Below are 21,462 nucleotides of genomic sequence, written 5' to 3' on the forward strand. Positions count from 1 at the left end.
CATGCTGCACATAAAACATCTGCATCTCTGGCTGATATGGGCATAAAAGGGGACAAACTTATGGTGTGACCCCCATGCTCCCCTGACCTCTACCCCATTCAGAACCTTTGGAGCATCATTAAAAGGAGTGTCTATGATGGCGGGAGGCAGTTCACATCTAATCAACAGCTCTGGGAGGGTATTCTGTCCTCATGCAAAACAATTGAAGCAGAAACCATCCAAAACCTGACAAATTCAATGGACGAGAGAGTTCAGAAGCTCCTTTCGAACAAGGGGTCCTATGTGAAAATGTAACATCACCTAGAATAAAGTTTTGAGTTGAAAACTGTTTCTAACAACCTGCTAATGCTTATAATTTCAAAAATGACCATTTTTTTGGTCTTTATTAAAATGAAAAGGTTGATCGAAAAGTTTGGGGGATCTAAGAGTGTGGCAACCCAGTAGTCATGATTACTTCGAATTCTGACAATATGAGGGTCATGCTGCAGGTAGTGCAGCAAGAAGGCACTTATGTGCCTTGCGCATCTCGGACCCCCAAAATTATTTTCCGGGCTAGATGCAGCTAAAAATTATTTTTAATTTTAAATCTGGTGAAGCTTTAGTATAGATGGCCTAATAGGATCAGTGCTGCACACTGCTACAAAGCCCAAATTATTTTCCAGTCAAGATACAGATAAACATGATTAGTAATTTGAAAGCTTAAAACGGTTGGTAGGGTGATTTTAACCAATCATCAAGCTTTTACTCTCCCCAGGATGACACAGGGGTAGAAAAGTCGTTTCGGATCCATGATTTGTTCATCTTTATGAACGTGAGTCTGTCTACATTATCAGTGGAGAGCCGCGTGCGCTTATCTGTCAGCACACCACCAGCAGCGCTGAACACACGTTCAGACAGAACGCTGGCTGCGGGGCATGACAAGATCTCCAAGGCGTAAGTGGCTAGCTCCGGCCATTTATCCAGATTGGAAGCCCAAAAAGAGCAAGGGTCCAGTGACACAGTCGTGGCTTCAATGTTTACTTGGAGATACTCCTGTACCATCGTCTCTAGGCGTTGACTATGTGTCAGACTTCTTGTCTCCTGTGGCCTTGCAAAGGATGGGCTAAAAAAGTGGTGAAATGATTCCGCAAAATTGATGTTACCAGCAGATACTGTGGTTCTGTCACGGTTTGAGTGCTGAACACTTGACGGTCCCACGGTTGGCAAGTTGGAACTGTGAGATTCACTACGTGCACCACTGGTATTTTGTGGAAAAGCACATGTAAGATTCTGCAACAGTCTCTGCTGATACTCCTGCATGCGTGCATCCCTTTCTATGGCAGGAATAATTTCTGCAAATTTACTTTTGTACCGGGGATCTAACAGTGTGGCAACCCAGTAGTCAGGATTATTTCTAATTCTCACAATTCGAGGGTCATGTTGCAGGTAGTGCAGCAAGAAGGCACTCATGTGTGTTGCGCATCCAGGAGCACCAAGTCCCTGTTGTGTTGGTGGCGAGGTAACAATCATGCTTCCTTCCTCTGTCCTCTCCCCCCAACCTCGCACAACAGAAATGTGATCAAGGTCTCCCTCATCTGATGAGTCTTCCATCAGTTCGTCCTCCACTTCTTCCTGGGCTCCTGCACCTTCCTCACTAGTTTGGCTGCTACCATGCGCCCTGGTAAAACCATCTCCCCCACCCTCACATGCCTGCCGCCTTGGTGCTGCCGACCGTCTGGACCTTGCAGATGTTAGCCCTTCCGCATACAACTCCTCCTCCTCTACTTCCTCCACCTCCTCTTGTGCCACCACCTGACTCCGAATTCTGTTTAACATGTGCTCCAGCATGTAAATCACCGGAATAGTCATGCTGATAATGGCATCGTCAGCACTAAACATCTTCGTCGCCATTTCAAAACTGTGCAGAAGGGTGCATAGGTCCCTGATCTGAGACCACTCCTCCAGCGTGATTTGCCCCACCTCTGAATCTCGTTGGCCCAGGCTATACGTCAGAACGTATTGCACCAGGGCTTGTCGGTGCTGCCACAGTCGCTGCAACATGTGCAGAGTTGAATTCCACCGGGTAGGCACATCGCATTTTAGCCGGTGAAGTGGCAGGCCCAACGACTTCTGTAGAGATGTAAGTCGCTGAGCTGCGGGATGCGAACGGCGGAAGTGAGCACACAGCGACCGTGCCCTCTGCAGAAGGCCATCTAGTCTGGGATAGTGGGCTAAAAATTGCTGGACAACCAGGTACAACACGTGAGCCATACAAGGCACGTGTGTGACATTGCCCCGGCGAAGGGCCGCACCCAGGTTTGCAGCATTGTCGCACACGGCCTTCCCTGGTTTCAGGTCCAGTGGAGACAACCATTCATGAAATTGGTTCTCCAGAGCTGACCACAACTCCTCAGCTGTGTGACTCACATTTCCCAGACATTTCAATGTAAAAACCGCCTGATGACGTTGAGCCCTACTGCCAGCATAGTAAGGAGGTGTGCAGGATCCCTTCTGCGCAGTTAGAAAGCTTGTGGCATGACCAGACAGGCTTTGGGTGCAGGTGGAAGACCGAGAGGAGGTTGAGGAGGCAGAAGCAGTGGTGGAACTTTGACATAAAGAGGATTGACGCACAACTCGTGGGGACGGCAAGACTTGGACAGCAGCCCCTTGTCCCGCTGTCACCATAGTTACCCAGTGCCCAGTCAGCGACATGTAACGCCCCTGTCCATGCCTACTCGTCCAAGTGTCTGTGGTGAAATGCACCCTGTCACACACAGAGTTTCTCAAAGAAGCGGTGATGTTGTGTGCGACATGCTGGTGGAGCGCAGGCACACCTTTCTTTGAGAAGTAGTGCCGACTGGGCATCTGGTACTGGGGCACTGCGACGGACATAAGGTCTCGAAAATCCTCTGTGTCCACCAGGCGGAAAGGCAGCATTTCTGTAGCCAAGAGCTTGCAGATGGTGAAATTCAACCTCTTAGCTTTCTCATGGCTAGGAGGAAATGGTCTTTTACTTGTCCACATCTGAGGGACCGAGGGCTGGCTATTGTGCTTAGACGGGGTTGATAAGGGTGTCCCCGGCAAACTGCCGGTCTGTGAGGAAGATGCAGGCAGACATGTTAGGTTGCCTTGATCCAAAGGTGGTGCTATCGATGTCGGACAGCGCTCAAGACCAGCTGGTGTTACCACCTCCAAAGAAAATGATGACCTGCCAATCACGCTGGCTGTTGCGGGTAAAGAGGTGGCAGGTCTGCGCCCCAAAACAGGTGTGACTGCTGTCCCCCCAGTCACAGAGGATGAAGAGGCCGCGGATGCACAAGATATGGCAGACGGTGGTTGGCCCGGCCGGCTAGACCGCATTGTAGCACACTGAGCTTCCCACTGCAACTTATGCTTCATGTCCATGTGCCGGTTCATGCATGAAGTACTCAAACTATGTATTTTTTGGCCTCTACTTAGCTTTTGCTGACAAATGTTACAGATAACACGAGTTGGGTCATCTTTATCGATCTGAAAAAATGCCCAGGCTATGCAAGGCTTTGCACCCATGCGACCTGAAGAGCCACCACGACTTGTGGTGAGAGGCAGAGTTGTGTTTGAGGATGCAGTTGTTGACGTGCTTCCAGTACTACGTCTCTGTCCAGGAAGGCGCAACCTGACCTCGTCGTCACTAGCATCTTCCTCCACCTCCTCTGCTGACCTCATCTCTTGGCTGACTGTGGGTTGACAGTAAGTGGGATCTCCGACCTCATCATCATCACCCTGTGCGTTATCACACCCGTCGTCCTCAGAGCCAACCTGTTCCTGCCCTGACAAAAAACTAAAGTTGTCGCTCCAATCAGGTATTTGAGTCTTATCATCGTCTTCCTCATTGTCTCCACCAACAGGAGTTACAGTTTGGGAATGAGGGTCTACATTATGGTCAGAACCTTCTGCGTCTGGTCCTGGATCCGACTCATAAAGATTCTGGGCATCAGTGCAGATCATTTCCTCGTCTGGATTCACAGAAGCGCTGGAGTCGACCTCTGATTCCCAGGCTATAGTATGAGTAAACAGCTCTGCAGACTCAACCATCTGTTCTACCTCATACTCAGACGGGCAGCTGGAGATTTGGGAGCTGTGAGGAAGCAAGTGCGATTTGGGTGACACCTTTGAGGACTGGAGTATTTGTGATGTTGAAGTTGATGTGGAGGAGAGCCCACTTAAAGGAGCACTTGATATCCGTTGAAGCACCTGCTGTTTTTGTGCCTCATCTGGAATTTGTAGCGATTGGCGTGGCCGTAAGAAAGGGATCTTATCACATTGTCCGCTAAAAGAAGTAGACATTTTAGTTTGGCTGGAAGATGGTCTTTCTTCTGCACCTACCCCACGGACACAACCTTTTTTCCCCTTCCCAACACGCCTATTCCCCTTTCCACCAGCAGCAGGCCTTTTTCCACTCATTTTGGTGGTTAACTAATTCACAACTCTGGAGTTGTTTGCACAAAAAAACAATGGATGGTAACCGAGCAGAGCTGAGTGGCCAAACTGTGGTATTAGGCCAAAACTATTGGCTGGGTTAGATGCAGAAAAAAATTATTTTTAATTTGCAACCTGATGGAGGTCAGTATAGATGGACTAATAGACCAAGTCCCACACACCGCTAGAAGCCCAAATATTTTTTCAGAGCTAGATGCAGAAAAAAATTATTTTTAATTTGCAACCTGATGGAGGTCAGTATAGATGGACTAATAGACCAAGTCCCACACACCGCTAGAAGCCCAAATATTTTTTCAGAGCTAGATGCAGAAAAAAATTATATTCAATTTGCAACCTGATGGAGGTCAGTATAAATGGACTAATAGAACAAGTCCCACACGCTGCTAGAAGCCCAAATATTTTTTCAGAGATAAATGAAGAAAAAAATTATTTTTAATTTGCAACCTGATGGAGGTCAGTATAGATGGACTAATAGACCAAGTCCCACACACTGCTAGAAGCCCAAATATTTTTTCAGAGCTAGATGCAGAAAAAAATTATTTTTAATTTGCAACCTGATGGAGGTCAGTATAGATGGACTAATAGAACAAGTCCCACACGCTGCTAGAAGCCCAAATATTTTTTCAGAGATAAATGAAGAAAAAAATTATTTTTAATTTGCAACCTGATGGAGGTCAGTATAGATGGACTAATAGACCAAGTCCCACACACTGCTAGAAGCCCAAATATTTTTTCAGAGCTAGATGCAGAAAAAAATTATTTTTAATTTGCAACCTGATGGAGGTCAGTATAGATGGACTAATAGACCAAGTCCCACACACCGCTAGAAGCCCAACTATTTTTTCAGAGCTAGATGCAGAAAAAAATTATATTCAATTTGCAACCTGCTGGAGGTCAGTATAGAAGGACTAATAGAACAAGTCCCACACACTGCTAGAAGCCCAAATATTTTTTCAGAGCTAAATGAAGAAAAAAAATATTTTTAATTTGCAACCTGATGGAGGTCAGTATAGATGGACTAATAGACCAAGTCCCACACACTGCTAGAAGCCCAAATATTTTTTCAGAGCTAGATGCAGAAAAAAATTATTTTTAATTTGCAACCTGATGGAGGTCAGTATAGATGGACTAATAGACCAAGTCCCACACACCGCTAGAAGCCCAAATATTTTTTCAGAGCTAGATGCAGAAAAAAATTATTTTTAATTTGCAACCTGATGGAGGTCAGTATAGATGGACTAATAGACCAAGTCCCACACACTGCTAGAAGCCCAAATATTTTTTCAGAGCTAGATGCAGAAAAAAATTATTTTTAATTTGCAACCTGATGGAGGTCAGTATAGATGGACTAATAGACCAAGTCCCACACACCGCTAGAAGCCCAAATATTTTTTCAGAGCTAGATGCAGAAAAAAATTATTTTTAATTTGCAACCTGATGGAGGTCAGTATAGATGGACTAATAGACCAAGTCCCACACACTGCTAGAAGCCCAAATATTTTTTCAGAGCTAGATGCAGAAAAAAATTATTTTTAATTTGCAACCTGATGGAGGTCAGTATAGATGGACTAATAGACCAAGTCCCACACACCGCTAGAAGCCCAAATATTTTTTCAGAGCTAGATGCAGAAAAAAATTATTTTTAATTTGCAACCTGATGTAGGTCAGTATAGATGGACTAATAGACCAAGTCCCACACACCGCTAGAAGCCCAAATATTTTTTCAGAGCTAGATGCAGAAAAAAATTATTTTTAATTTGCAACCTGATGGAGGTCAGTATAGATGGACTAATAGACCAAGTCCCACACACTGCTAGAAGCCCAAATATTTTTTCAGAGCTAGATGCAGAAAAAAATTATTTTTAATTTGCAACCTGATGGAGGTCAGTATAGATGGACTAATAGACCAAGTCCCACACACCGCTAGAAGCCCAAATATTTTTTCAGAGCTAGATGCAGAAAAAAATTATTTTTAATTTGCAACCTGATGTAGGTCAGTATAGATGGACTAATAGACCAAGTCCCACACACCGCTAGAAACCAAAATATTTTTTCAGAGCTAGATGCAGAAAAAAATTATTTTTAATTTGCAACCTGATGTAGGTCAGTATAGATGGACTAATAGACCAAGTCCCACACACTGCTAGAAGCCCAAATATTTTTTCAGAGCTAGATGCAGAAAAAAATTATTTTTAATTTGCAACCTGATGGAGGTCAGTATAGATGGACTAATAGACCAAGTCCCACACACCGCTAGAAGCCCAAATATTTTTTCAGAGCTAGATGCAGAAAAAAATTATTTTTAATTTGCAACCTGATGGAGGTCAGTATAGATGGACTAATAGACCAAGTCCCACACACCGCTAGAAGCCCAAATATTTTTTCAGAGCTAGATGCAGAAAAAAATTATATTCAGTTTGCAACCTGATGGAGGTCTGTATAGATGGACTAATAGAATGATGCTATGCCCAAAAGATTTTACTTCACTAGGTGCAGTAAAAAAATTGGTATTCTATACACAGGTGTTATATCTTGCAACACAGATAGGCTACTCCACTGACTAACACACTCTGCAATAGGCCAAAAAGGATTAGCTTTGCTAGATTCAGCCAAATGCTGTGAAAAAAACTTGCACAGCACTGGCACAGACCTGCCTGGCAAAAACTGATAGGAACTCATGTAACCTAGTCCTGAAAAGGACTCCAATTACAATTAGTCTTTACTCCCACAACCTATCTATTTAAGAGCACAGACCTCCCTGATAAAAGTCGTAGGAAATGCTGTAACCTAGTCCTTAAAAGGACTGCAATCACAACTATTCCCTACTCCCAAGCTATCTGTATATTTGTGCGAAAATTGGCTTGAAATTAACAAGGTATAGCGCACACAGCAACAGCGGTGCCGTCTAACACGCAGCTGCAGCAGTGAGAAAATGGTGGCGACGGGGAAAATGGCTTGGTCTTATAGGGCAAGGACATGTGACATACACTGCCAATCACACATGCCCTTGCTTGTGTGAAAAAAAGCACTTCGCTCCGTGTGTGCGCTGCTGATAGGCTGACAGATTGCACCTCCCCACTGCAAATGCGGGAAAGAGAAAAAAAAATGGAGATCTTCATTGTTCCTGCAGAGATCCATCCCCTGCCCCTCCCCCCGCCCCGCTGTACACTCAAACTGCGTATTAACATTAATTTTCATCATTACTGAGAAAAAATCCAGTTATGATTTTGGTGCACGAACAGTTATCGAACATAACCTCGAACAGCCGAATTTTTCTCAAATTGTTCGTGTTCGCCGACCAGCTCGAACACCGCCCAAAACAGCTCGAATTTGAGATTGGCGAACAGTTCGAGTAGAACAACGCTCATCTCTACTCATGATAACACTTGTGTGTGATCACAGGGATATCGCCATCCATATCGAATTGTACATCCTCACTGGCTTCTGTAGTGATAGTCACGTGTACATCTTTGTGGAAAATCATTTGGATCCAAACTACACATGTATGGCAGCATTAATAATGAATAGAGATGAGCAAATAAATTTGAGTGGAATTAAATTCTACTCGAATTTTACAAAATTACACATTTGCCAAAATTTGTAATTTGTTTCCACACTGATTCAGCAAAATGATGGCTACTGGTCACTATTCTCTTAGCCATTAAAGGCCATCAAAATGTTAAAAAAATAAAAACAATCCTTCTTCTCATCTCTCTGTTTCCTCTGCTCCTCACCGTCACCCATCCGGTCCTTACCATATACTCAGATCGCTGCCGGTGGCACTGAAATCCCCGTAATTTCACTTTGATAAGGCCAGAGAGGATTCTGTGCAAGCATATGAAAGGTCACAGTGTCATGATGCTATGTGCCGTGACCTACCGTGCACATGCGCAAAACCCCCTAGATTCGAAAGGCCAGGGAACTTGTGCTGGTGGTCTGAAGATGCGGTGAAGACCGGACTCGTGACGATGACGAGGAGCAAAGCGGACAGAGAGGTAAGCGGTAAGGTGAGAATATGGATTTTTTTTATTTGTTACATCTTACATTTATTATGCTCTGGGGTCTGGAGAGACAAACAAATTTGAATTTTATCTGATTTATTCATCCATAGTAATAAAGTAGCTTCCTTCTCGTCATCTATAATCTTGCAGTGATGATCCAAATGCTTAAATCAAATTCCCCTTAATTTTTCGGTTAATTTTATAGTGTTACTCTAGTGATGTATATTTTCTTGTGTTTGCAATTGTACAGTTGTGATCAAAATTATTCAGCCACCATTGAAAATTAGGGTGATTAGTAAAAATAACAAGCTTTCTGCTTGTGGACAGCAAATTGCAAGGAAAGGAGATATGTAGTAACCATAATTTTTAATCAATTTTTCATAAAAAAATAGATTTTTTTTTTCTAAGGAGAGTATATAAGAAGCCTAACTTTATTGAAACAACGGTGACTTTTTAAACCTGACTGATCTGATTAAATTCTAAATTATCCAAATCTCTCTGAAAGATAATATTGTCCACAGTTTTTCATCATCTGAAACATTCTTTTACTCTGCAAGCCTGGTACAATACCATTAATCCATATATCTAATAGGAGATGACCCAATTTAAGACTAGTAACATGTGAATGAGTTCTATTCATGACACCCATCGGTTTTCTACACTCTTCTAGTTGGTGCTTTTTCTTATCATAAGAACAAATCTAACTTTTTTTCATTAAAATATTATTAGTGACATATTATGTTCAATCACAGTACTGAAATACCCAAGATGGTGCTAGTGGTACCATAGGTGTAACTATCGTGGGTGCAGGCGTTGCAGTCACACGCGAGCACTAAAGATTAGAGGGACCTAAAAGATCTCTTTGGCACTTATGAGAAGACCAACTCAATTAAAGTCCCATGATAGTTCGGGGTCCTGTTGGAGATTCTGCATTGGGGCTCAAGTTATGTCATTGCGTGGAACTCTGCCCCTAAATCAAAGAGCTAATTGATCGATGGCCAGGGTCCTACAAATTAATTGACATCAATTCTTCTAAATACAGATGTGTCCTTATTTACATTTCATCTTGGTTCAAAAAATCTTGAGATATGTGTCACGACATGACCAGCTTTAGAAAAACCATGGTTTGTAATATTCTATCGGAAGGTGTTTATGCTATATGTGTCAATATGTGCAGAAATAAAGTGAGCCAGCTTGCTCAGCAAATTTTTGAAGTCCCTTTGAAGTAAATGGCAAGCCAGGCTTGTTCAGTCAAACTTTCGTCACAACTGCTGCAAGAAGGGGGTCGTTTGATCCTAATTCTCAAGCTAGGAGCAGATCCCAAAGGCTGTACCCACATTTATCGGACATTTATGGCATGTCTACAGTCATGATTTTAACAAACTGAGCATTGAGGTACCCTCTAAGACATTATCACAGTGCCGTGGCAGTATGCTTGCCAGAGATGGTGGTCCAAGGGCTGTTAGTCAAGATGGCAGCCCTCGGGGTCAATAATTGTTGCACGATATGGCTTCACTGCAAGTAATCAGATGATTAATGACAATTTAGTTTTAAGAGGAGCTATAATTTAAGGGGAAATGTGTCTTTAACCTTACTTGTTAATCACTTCTTTTGCAGAAGTTGACCCTATCAAGCTCGTCAGAAGGCAGTACTGTTGATATCAGACCAGCAGGGGAAGGGGAACCCGTAGCTTTAGTAGAACAAGAGGAAATCATGGAACCAGATGCTTGCTTCACAGAAGGTATTTTCTTCACGCTGGGACAGTATTGTCCTCCACGCTTTTAGTTTTGTCATTTTCTATGCATTTATTCACAGCACAAAACATTAATCTTTCAATTAGCCGTTTACTATTTCAATAGGTATATTACAGAACTATAATAATTGCCCTCCATGTGTTTTATATATTTCCCCCTGAGATGCTTAAAAAACAATTACAACTTAAGGAACATAACTGAGTAATGCAAACAAAAATCTAAAGATGTAAAATTCTGACTGAAAGAAATACAAAGTTCCCAGCATTAAAATTTATAAGCCTTAAATTAATGTCTATTTGTGCCTGTCGGGTAATGTCGTCTAACTTTATTTTTGCAGTAATTTTTGCTTTTTTTTTAATGCTATATATGTATATATTTATATATATATATATATATATATATATATACTGCTCAAAAAAATAAAGGGAACACTCAAATAACACATCCTAGATCTGGATGAATGAAATATTCCCCTTGAATACTTTGTTCTGTACAAAGTTGAATGTGCTGAAAACAAAATCACACAAAAGTCATCAATGGAAATCAAATTTATTAACCAATGGAGGCCTGGATTTGGAGTCACCCCCAAAATTAAAGTGGAAAAACACAGTACAGGCTGATCCAACTTTGATGTAATGTCCTTAAAACAAGTCAAAATGTGGCTCAGTATTGTGTGTGGCCTCCACGTGCCTGTATGACCTCCCTACAACGCCTGGGCATGCTCCTGATGAGGTTGCTGATGGTCTCCTGTGGGATCTCCTCCCAGACCTGGACTAAAGCATCCGCCAACTCCTGGACCATCTGTGGTGCAACGTGACGTTGGTGGATGGAGCGAGACATGATGTCCCAGATGTGCTCAATCGGATTCAGGTCTGGGGAACAGGCGGGCCAGTTCATAGCTTCAATGCCTTCATCTTGCAGCAACCGCTGACACACTCCAGCCACATGAGGTCTGGCATTGTCCTGCATTAGGAGGAACCCAGGGCCAACCGCACCAGCATATGGTCTCACAAGGGGTCTGAGGATCTCATCTCAGTACCTAATGGCAGTCAGGCTACCTCTGGCGAGCACATGGAGGGCTGTGCGGCCCTCCAAAGAAATGCCACCCCACACCATTACTGACCCACTGCCAAATCGGTCATGGTCAAGGATGTTGCAGGCAGCAGATCGCTCTCCACGGCGTCTCCAGACTCTGTCACGTCTGTCACATGTGCTCAGTGTGAACCTGCTTTCATCTGTGAAGAGCACAGGGCGCCAGTGGCGACTTTGCCAATCCTGATGTTCTGTGGCAAATGCCAAGCGTCCTGCATGGGGTTGGGCTGTGAGCACAACCCCCATCTGTGGACGTCGGGCCCTCATACCACCCTCATGGAGTCGGTTTCTAACCGTTTGTGCAGACACATGCACATTTGTGGCCTGCTGGAGGTCATTTTGCAGGGCTCTGGCAGTTCTCCTGCTGTTCCTCCTTGCACAAAGGCGGAGGTAGCGGCCCTGCTGCTGGGTTGTTGCACTCCTACAGCCCCCTCCACGTCTCCTGCTATACTGGCCTGTCTCCTGGTAGTGTCTCCAGCCTCTGGACACTACGCTGACAGACACAGCAAACCTTCTTGCCACAGCTCGCATTGATGTGCCATCCTGGATGAGCTGCACTACCTGAGCAACTTCTATGGGTTGTAGAGTTTGTCCCATGCTACCACGAGTGTGAAAGCACAACCAACATTCAAAAGTGACCAAAAAATCAGCCAGAGAGCATTGGTACTGAGATGTGGTCTGTGGTCCCCACCTGCAGAACCACTCCTTTATTGAGGGTGTCTTGATAATTGCCAATAATTTCCATCTATTGTCTATTCCATTTGCACAACAGCATGTGAAATTGATTGTCAATCAGTGTTGCTTCCTAAGTGGACAGTTTGATTTCACAGAAGTTTGATTTACTTGGAGCTATACTCTGCTGTTTAAGTGTTCCCTTTATTTTTTTGAGCAGTGTATATATGTATATATATATATATATATATATATATATATATATATATATACAGTACAGATCAAAAGTTTGGACACACCTTCTCATTTAAAGATTTTTCTGTATTTTCATGACTATAAAAATTGTACATTCACACTGAAGGCATCAAAACTATGAATTAACACATGTGGAATTATATACTTAACAAAAAAGTGTGAAACAACTGAAAATATGTCTTATATTCTAGGTTCTTCAAAGTAGCCACCTTTTGCTTTGATGACTGCTTTGCACACTCTTGGCATTCTCTTGATGAGCTTCAAGAGGTAGTCACCGGAAATGGTTTTCACTTCACAGGTGTGCCCTGTCAGGTTAAATAAGTGGGATTCCTTGCCTTATAAATGGGATTGGGACCATCAGTTGTATTGTGCAGAAGTCAGGGGGATACAAAGCTGATAGTCCTACTGAATAAACTGTTAGAATTTGTATTATGGTAAAAAAAAATCAGCTAAGTAAAGAAAAACGAGTGGCCATCATTACTTTAAGAAATGAAGGTCAGTCAGTCCGAAAAATTGGGAAAACTTTGAAAGTATCCCCAAGTGCAGTTGCAAAAACCATCAAGCGCTACAAAGAAACTGGCTCACATGAGGACCGCCCCAGGAAAGGAAGACCAAGAGTCACCTCTGCTTCTGAGGATAAGTTTATCCGAGTCACCAGCCTCAGAAATCGCAGGTTAACAGCAGCTCAGATTAGAGACCAGGTTAATGCCACACATCTCTACAAGAACTGTTAAGAGGAGACTTTGTGCAGCAGGCCTTCATGGTAAAATAGCTGCTTGGAAACCACTGCTAAGGACAGGCAACAAGCAGAAGAGACTTGTTTGGGCTAAAGAGCACAAGGAATGGACATTAGACCAGTGGAAATCTGTGCTTGGTCTGATGAGTCCAAATTTGAGATCTTTGGTTCTAACCACTGTGTCTTTTTGCGACGCAGAAAAGGTGAACGTATGGACTCTACATGCCTGGTTCCCACCGTGAAGCATGGAGGAGGAGGTGTGATGGTGTGGGGGTGCTTTGCTGGTGACACTGTTGTGGATTTATTCAAAATTGAAAGCATACTGAACCAGCATGGCTACCACAGCATCTTGCAGCGGCATGCTATTCCATCCGGTTTGCGTTTAGTTGGACCATTATTTATTTTTCAACAGGACAATGTCCCCAAACACACCTCCAGGCTGTGTAAGGGCTATTTGACCAAGTAGGAGAGTGATGGGGTGCTACGCCAGATGACCTTGCCTCCACAGTCACCAGACATGAACCCAATCGAGATGGTTTGGGGTGAGCTGGACCGCAGAGTGAAGGCAAAAGGGCCAACAAGTGCTAAGCATCTCTGGGAACTCCTTCAAGATTGTTGGAAGACCATTTCCGGTGACTACCTCTTGAAGCTCATCAAGAGAATGCCAAGAGTGTGCAAAGCAGTCACCAAAGCAAAAGGTGGCTACTTTGAAGAACCTAGAATATAAGACATATTTTCAGTTGTTTCACACTTTTTTGTTAAGTATATAATTCCACATGTGTTAATTCATAGTTTTGATGCCTTCAGTGTGAATGTACAATTTTCATAGTCAGGAAAATACAGAAAAATCTTTAAATGAGAAGGTGTGTCCAAACTTTTGGTCTGTACTATATATATATATATATATATATATATATATATATATGTACACAGTATGGATCATATTTAAATACTCATTTGGATTTTTTATTTATTTTAATTCCTAAGGTATAAAAGAGTAAAAGCAATTCATTCTCCAAATAATCTTTTTTTTATTCATATAGAAAAACCTTAAATCAGAATTCACATTAACCTCTCCAAGTATCTATTACAGAGGCTATGATTGTTAATACAATTGTTCTGTGTACATAGAATATAATGTTCTTGGCACCACATCACCTGCTTATATGGGGCCTTATTTAAAATCTTCTATGCCATTTTGCACATACAGTGGATGAAATAAGTATTGAACACATCACCAGTTTTCTAAGTAAATATATTTCTAAAGGTGCTATTGACATAAAATTCTCACCAGATATCAGTAACAACCAATCCATACAGGAAAAGAAATCAAACCATAGATGTCCATGAATTAAGTTATGTGTATTAATGACAAATGACCCAGGAAAAAAGTATTGAACACACTTACTGAAATTTATTTAATACTTTGTACAAAAGTCTTTGTTGGTGATGACAGCTTCAAGAAGCCTTCTGTATGGAGAAACTAGACACATTCATTGCTCAGGTGTGATTTTGGCCCATTCTTCCACACAAACACTCTTCAATTCCTGAAGGTTCCGTGGGCTCCTTATATGAACTCTGAGCTTTAGTTCCTTACATAAAGGTCCGGTGATTGACTAAGTCATTCTAGCAGCTTTATTTTATTTCTCTGAAACCAATTGGGAGTTTCCTTAGCTGTTTGCTTGGGATCATTGCCATGCTTAATTGTCCACCCTCGTTTCATCTTCATCATCCTGGTAGATGGCAGCAGATTTTTTTCAAGAACTAATTATTTTTGTCCATTCATTCTTCCTTCAATTATATGAAGTTTACCAGTCCTGTATGCTGAAAAACAGTCCTACACCATGATGTCCTACACCTCCAAAACTTCACTGTTAGCATTGTGTTTTTGGTTCGATATGCAGTGCCTTATGACCTCCGAACATGGTGTGTATTATGGCTTCCAAAGAGTTCAATTTTGGTCTCATTTGACCAGACTATATTCTCCCAGTATTTTACAGGCTTGTCTAAATGTTGTTGTGCAAACTTTAAACGCGCTTGAACTTGCTTTTTGTTCAGCAATGGAGACTTGCGCGGTGAGCGTTCATACAGGGCATGGAGGTTGAGTGCATTACTTATTATTTTCTCTAAAATAATTGTGTCTGCTGATTCCAGGTCTTTCTGCAGCCCTCCACAGGTGGTCCTTGGCACTTAAACAACTTTTCCGGTAATTTATTTTCACTCTTCTAACTTAAATCTTGCGAGGAGTACCTGGTCGTGGCCGGTTTATGGTGAAATTATGTTCTTTCCACTTCCGGATTATGACCCCAACAGTGCTCAATGGAACCTTCAGTAGTTTAGAAATTCTTCTGTAACAAATGCCATCAGTATGTTTTGCAACAATAAGGTTGTGAAGGTCTTGAGACAGCTCACTGGTTTTACCCATTATGAGATGTTCCTTCTATGGCACATTGGTAATGAGACACCCTTTTCTAGGCCATCAATTGAGCCAACTGATATTATTTTTCACTAAAGAGCAGGATTGCTTTCTAATTTCTGATAGATTGCAGCTGGTGTTATGACTTCCCATGACTTTTTGCACCTCTTTCTTCCCTGTGCTGTGTCATTTCTCATTATTACACTTAACTAAATTCATGAATATCTATGGTTTGATTTCTTTGCCTGTGTGGATTGGATTGTTTCCAACATCTGTTGAGAATTTCATGTCAATAGCACCTTTAGAAATATATTTACTTTGAAAATTGGTGACGTGTTCAATACTTATTTCATCCGCTATAGGTCAGACATATTTAGACAGGCCAATAATCTGAAAATGAGAGATACTACAATTTCTTGTTCCCAATTAGCTGCCTGACCAAATGGGTCTTAAAGGGAACATTTCAAGTCGTTCATGCAGTCTGATCTGTGGACAGCACGATATAGAGGAGAAGCTGAGCAGAGTTTTGTATATTTGGTTGGAAAATATTCAACATAACTGGTGTTTTATTCTCTGAAATACCTGGCGTTTGTATGCATATGAGTCCTACTCAGCGATTGACATTTATCACTGCATGTAAAGTCACAGAGGGAAGATTGCAAATCACTGAGTAGGACCGCCCGCTAGACTCATATGTATACAAGCACCAGGGATTTCCATGAATAAAATGCAAGTTTTACTGTAACTTTCCCCACAAAAAAGTTCTGTTCTTAGGACCTGTTACGTTCACAGTTATGGGACCCCAGTGATCAACAAGTTATTTTAGGATAGCAGGAAATATCTATAGATAGATAGATAGATAGATAGATAGATAGATAGATAGATAGATAGATAGATAGATAGAAAGAAATGAATGAATGTCATCAACAGATTAAGTCACAGATGAATATGTAACCTCTCTCTTGTGATTGCAGGGTGTATAAGGAAGTTCCCGATTTGTGATGTCAGTACATTAGAGGGGAGAGGAAAGCAGTGGTGGAACCTCAGGAAAACATGTTTCCGGATTGTAGAGCACAACTGGTTTGAGACTTTCATTATCTTCATGATTTTACTTAGCAGCGGGGCTCTGGTAAGTGGCTACAACCTTCTCTCGTGTGGTTTCTATTAATATGGGTGATTGCATCACTTTAATTATCAACTTTAATTGTTAAACCCAAAGAGTCTTTAAAGCCAAGGAAACAATCTTTCTCCATTAATTGTTACGAGAAAACATGGGCTTTTTATTTCAACCCTTTCTGTTGCTTATTAAACACTGATTTTCCACTAGAGGATATTTTTAGAGTCATGGTTTTAGATATATATATTTTTCAGCAATAAAATGTATTCATGTACAATGTATTTCACTGTGATTTCTGTTGTAAGCAAAATTGCAGACGAAAAACCCTCAGTTTTTGGCCAGTTACATGTTGTTTTACATCTTCACTTAATGGTTAAAGAGTAACTGTTGTTTGTTGTTGTTTTTTTTCCCATAAATTACTAAAAATAAGATATTTTGTAATATATCTTGTTAGAGAAATCTGTTTCTTTTGAATCCTGGACTGACCATTCAGTCTCAAAATTCTTAATTCCCGGGCAAAATCAGCCTTCAGTGAACACAGATAGGAAATGACTATTGGTGCTCTATGGAAACTCTATGGAGTTCTATGGAAAACTGTAACTGTCATTTCAGGAGAACTTACAGCTGAATGTATTTTCCTCTAGCTCCTCCTTTTTCCTTTCCCCTCCCCCACCTCCATAGACGTTTAAAAGGACCAACTGTCATCTCCTATTTCAGAAATGGGAAAATCTGTCTTTTTATAAGATATATTACCAAGTTACTTATTTCCTTGTGTACAATCAATTTAAGAAATTAAAAGTAAAACAACTTTTAATCATTTGCTTAAAGAGGACCTTTCACAAAATGTTTATGTTGAACAAGATGTAATAGCAGGTGCAGAGCAGAATAAAAGAATTTAACTTTTTTTTAATTTCGCCTCTCCATTATACCTAAGGAATTCACTCCAAGTGGGTGTTATCAGACAGTCTTCCCTGGGGGGCATTTACATCTTCTCCCTGTGTGAGGCTGACCAATCATAAGCAGGCAGCAACACTCAAAGAAATTAAAAGCTCACCCAACCATAGGTTAGAGCAGGGGTCTCAAACTCGGCTGGGTATATGGGCCGCACATGGAAAAAATTTGAATTTGGGGGCCGCATTCTTTGTTCAATGTGACATTTTTAGTGATACAATTTTTTTTGTATACACCTTTTGAACATTTTTGCCGTGTTTATTTTTTTTATAGCTTGGGTCGTTATGGATGTGGCGATAATAAACGTGCACTTTTTTGTGTTTACTTTAGTTTACATATAAAACAGCATTTTTAGTGCCCAATATTTTTTCATGCTTTATTTTATTTTTTATTTTTTTTACAATTTTATTTCCCCCAATTGGCCACATACAGTAATATTGTCTTACAATTAGCATCATATAGTAATAATGGAAAACATCTTGTAGTAATGTTCCCCATCCAAGTCCCCATCTTGTACTAATGTGCCCCATCCAGGTCCCCATCCTGTGGCTATGTGCCCCATCCAGGTCCCCATCCTGTGGCAACGTTCCCCATCCTGGCGCCCATCTTGTACTAATGTGCCTCATCCAGGTCCCCATCTTGGGGCTATGTGCCCCATCCAGGTCCCCATCCTGTGGCAATGTTCCCCATCCAGGTCCCCATCTTGTGGCTCTGGTCCCCATCTTGTGGCTCTGTGCCCCATCCAGGTCCCCATCTTGTGGCTCTGTGCCCCATCCAGGTCCCCATCTTGTGGCTATGTGCCCCATCCAGGTCCACATCCTGTGGCTATGTGCCCCATCCAGGTCCCCTCTTGTGGCTATGTGCCCCATCCAGGTCCCCATCCTGTGGCTATGTGCCCCATCCAGGTCCCCTCTTGTGGCTCTGTGCCCCATCCAGGTCCCCATCTTGTGGTTATGTGCCCCATCCAGGTCCCCATCCTGTGGCTATGTGCCCCATCCAGGTCCCCTCTTGTGGCTATGTGCCCCCTGTTCTTCACACACATAAAATAGATAAAAAAAAAGATGATTCTCACCTGTCCTCCGTTCCCTCGGCGGCCTTCCTGCAGATGTGGCCCGCAGGCACCACAGAGTCCGACCTCTTGACGATCCCGACCTGGTGCAGGAGGAGCCGCCGACAGCAGCGCTGCATTGCCGCACAGATACTGTCTCCCAGCACAGCATTTTCAATGTCAGCTGCCGGACAATCAGAGGCCAGCAGCTGACATCTGCATATGGCAATGACGTCATACTCGCTGCGCCGACACGCAGATATCAGCTGCTGGCCTCTGATTGGCCAGCGGCTGGCATTGGAAATGCAGTGCTGGGAAACAGTCTCTGTGTGGCAATTCAGCGCTGCTGTCGGCGGCTCCTCCTGGACCAGGTCGGGATCGTCAAGGGGTCTGTGCCTGCGGGCCGCATAAAGCAGCCTCAGGGGCCGCATGCGGCCCGCGGGCCGCATGTTTGAGACCCCTGGGTTAGAGTAAGATTCTCACTGTGTAAGATGTAGTGATACAGCCCTGATCCTCTGGTCTAACCTCCTACATGGTTATAAAGCACAGATGACTAACACTTTTCAGATAAGGCCCCTGTGGGGCAACAGTCAGTGCAGCTGAGTTTAGCTGTCACATTACAAACCGTTCTGTCAGCTCTCCCCCTCCCCTTGCACTGTCACCTCTGCTGTACTGCTTATTCCCTCACACTGCCTGTCCAGAGATAAGTCACACTGCAGTGACATCATACCAAGGTCTCATTACATCTCACACAGGAGTTGTCCAGAAGTCTCATGTGTGAGACATATAATGACAGCCTGATTTCACTGCAGAGCGAATACAAGTTGTTTGAGCACAACAGGCATAAGTATAATACTGACACACTCAGTAATCGGGAGAGTTATAGAAGGGTTTGTAATGTGACACAGCTAAACTCAGCTGCACTGCTCCTTCCTTACACTGAATCGTGCAGGAGGTTAGACCAAGAGAACAATGCTGCATAATTACATCTCACCCACTGAAAAATCTGCTCTAAGCTATTGTGGGGTGTGTGCTTTCCTTTGAGTGTTGCCTGCTTATGACTAGTCAGCATCATACAGGGAGATGAAGTACATGCCCTCAGTGAAAACTGTCTGAAAATTTGGACATTTAAAAAAGTTAACTCATTAGGTGCCAAATAGATTGATTAAATAAAAATAATTCAAGACGAAGAAAAGCAGCACTTACAGTTTCCTAAAAAACAGTCCTTTATTGTGATACACGGGACATGCAGGCTACGTGCAGGAGGTGAGGGGAAATCAATGGACGACGGGTCCAGGTCAAGTTGATTAAACAATATCTCTACAATGGAAAGTCAAAATAAAACAGAAGACAAACGAAAAAAATGTTTTATTCCGCTCTGCAGCTACTAGTACATTGTATGTCTTGTTCAACATAAAACAATTGGTGAAAGTTTTTTACCACCATGATGTTTTGTTTTTTGCAAGTCTGCAGCTGACCAGAGCCACTTGACCACTGAGCAGAACTGACTTGAGCAGCCACCATGGAAAATAATACATCTAGACTTGGTGCAAATGGATACTCAGGACCTGCCGATTGGCCTCATCAGTATTCTGGGGTCTCTGAATAGGAGTTCTTAGAACCACCTTCTACTTGAAGACTCTTCTTTTGATTAGCTTGGTGCAACGTCATCGTTGTGGTATGACAAGTGAAATTGTGCCAGGTCGGCTAATTAAAAGAAGAGCCATGTATTCCGTCAAGTAGTAGGCGGTTCTCAAGACTCCTGTCCATTGGCCACAGATTACTGCGACTGCGAAGAATTTCGCTCCAACTCTAGCAACACCTATCAACTGTGCGTTGGTGGCCAGATGTACACAGTGTACAGAGCCGAAACAGCACAGCTCCAAACACTGTGTAGTGGTCATTCTCAGGTACTATAACTCAGCTCCTATTCACTTCAAATGTAGTTGAGTTGCAGCGCATTAGAATGGCAGAGTAGGAGTCCGACTTCCCCACCAATCAGCTGCTTGCAGCTCTGGTGGCTATATGTACACAGTGTATGGAGCTGTGATGTTCCGGTTCCGTACACTGTGTGCATACAGCCACCAGAGCTGCAAACAGCTGATTGGTGGAGAAGTCGGACCCCTACTGATCTGATATTGATGACTTATGCTATTGGATAGGTCAACAATATCTAAGTAGTGGACAACCCCCTACAAGATAAGTAACATTTTATGGAACATTTGTGGCAATTTTTTTCCGCTGCGTATTTTTGTAAAAATACAAGTAACCTATTTTACTAACTGGTGCAGAAATGGTGCAAAAAATCTGCAACATCAAAACCTCACCAAAAGATCATTGTGGGAACGCAGCCTAAAAGTGGACTTTTTAATTTTTGTCTGGAGTTTCACTTTAAATTACATTTATGTATATGAAATGTGAAATGTATTTATGCAGTTTTAACTGAATTTAATGTTACTTTGTAAATTTTAGGCTTTTGAAGACATTTACATTGAGCAGCGGAAAACAATTAAGACCATGCTGGAATATGCTGACAAGGTGTTCACATATATCTTTATTCTTGAAATGCTTCTGAAATGGGTGGCCTATGGATTTGCCAAATATTTCACCAATGCCTGGTGCTGGCTGGACTTCCTGATTGTTGATGTAGGTATCAATAATAATTAATTACAACCAAATACTTAATGAAATACTTATGATAACCAAGTCAAAAAATATTCAAAATAAATGTTGTATTTAATTTATAAAGTAATGCTTATAGGAATAGTGCTTAGAAAAATGCTTAGAATAGACCTTAATCTGTAGAAAGTGTAAAGTAGTTTTATATCTCTAATCTGATGAAAAAAGGGTGAAATTATTTTAACAATTGTACTAAACTTACTTTTTTACTAATTTTTGATTGATTTTTTTTATATACATGTAGCAATGTACACCGTCCACTACTTTTTATTGCTATTGTTTA

The 21,462-nt window shown here is 42.1% G+C and overlaps 1 protein-coding gene across 9 annotated transcripts in view; it reads left to right on the plus strand.

The window, feature by feature from the left end:
- Positions 1–21,462, plus strand: part of LOC141161754 (sodium channel protein type 2 subunit alpha-like) — a 254,893-nt gene that overhangs the window by 197,514 nt on the left and 35,917 nt on the right. For all 9 annotated transcript variants that reach the window (XM_073647029.1, XM_073647035.1, XM_073647030.1 and 6 more), the window contains exons 18-20: positions 10,077–10,200; positions 16,359–16,513; positions 20,973–21,146. In XM_073647029.1, the coding sequence (XP_073503130.1) occupies positions 10,077–10,200; positions 16,359–16,513; positions 20,973–21,146 (453 nt within the window). The remainder of the gene's footprint in view (positions 1–10,076; positions 10,201–16,358; positions 16,514–20,972; positions 21,147–21,462) is intronic.

Source organism: Phyllobates terribilis, unplaced genomic scaffold (genome assembly GCF_046119375.1).
Source record: "Phyllobates terribilis strain yellow unplaced genomic scaffold, ASM4611937v1 Scaffold_9__5_contigs__length_417890890, whole genome shotgun sequence".
Lineage (NCBI taxonomy): Eukaryota > Metazoa > Chordata > Amphibia > Anura > Dendrobatidae > Phyllobates > Phyllobates terribilis.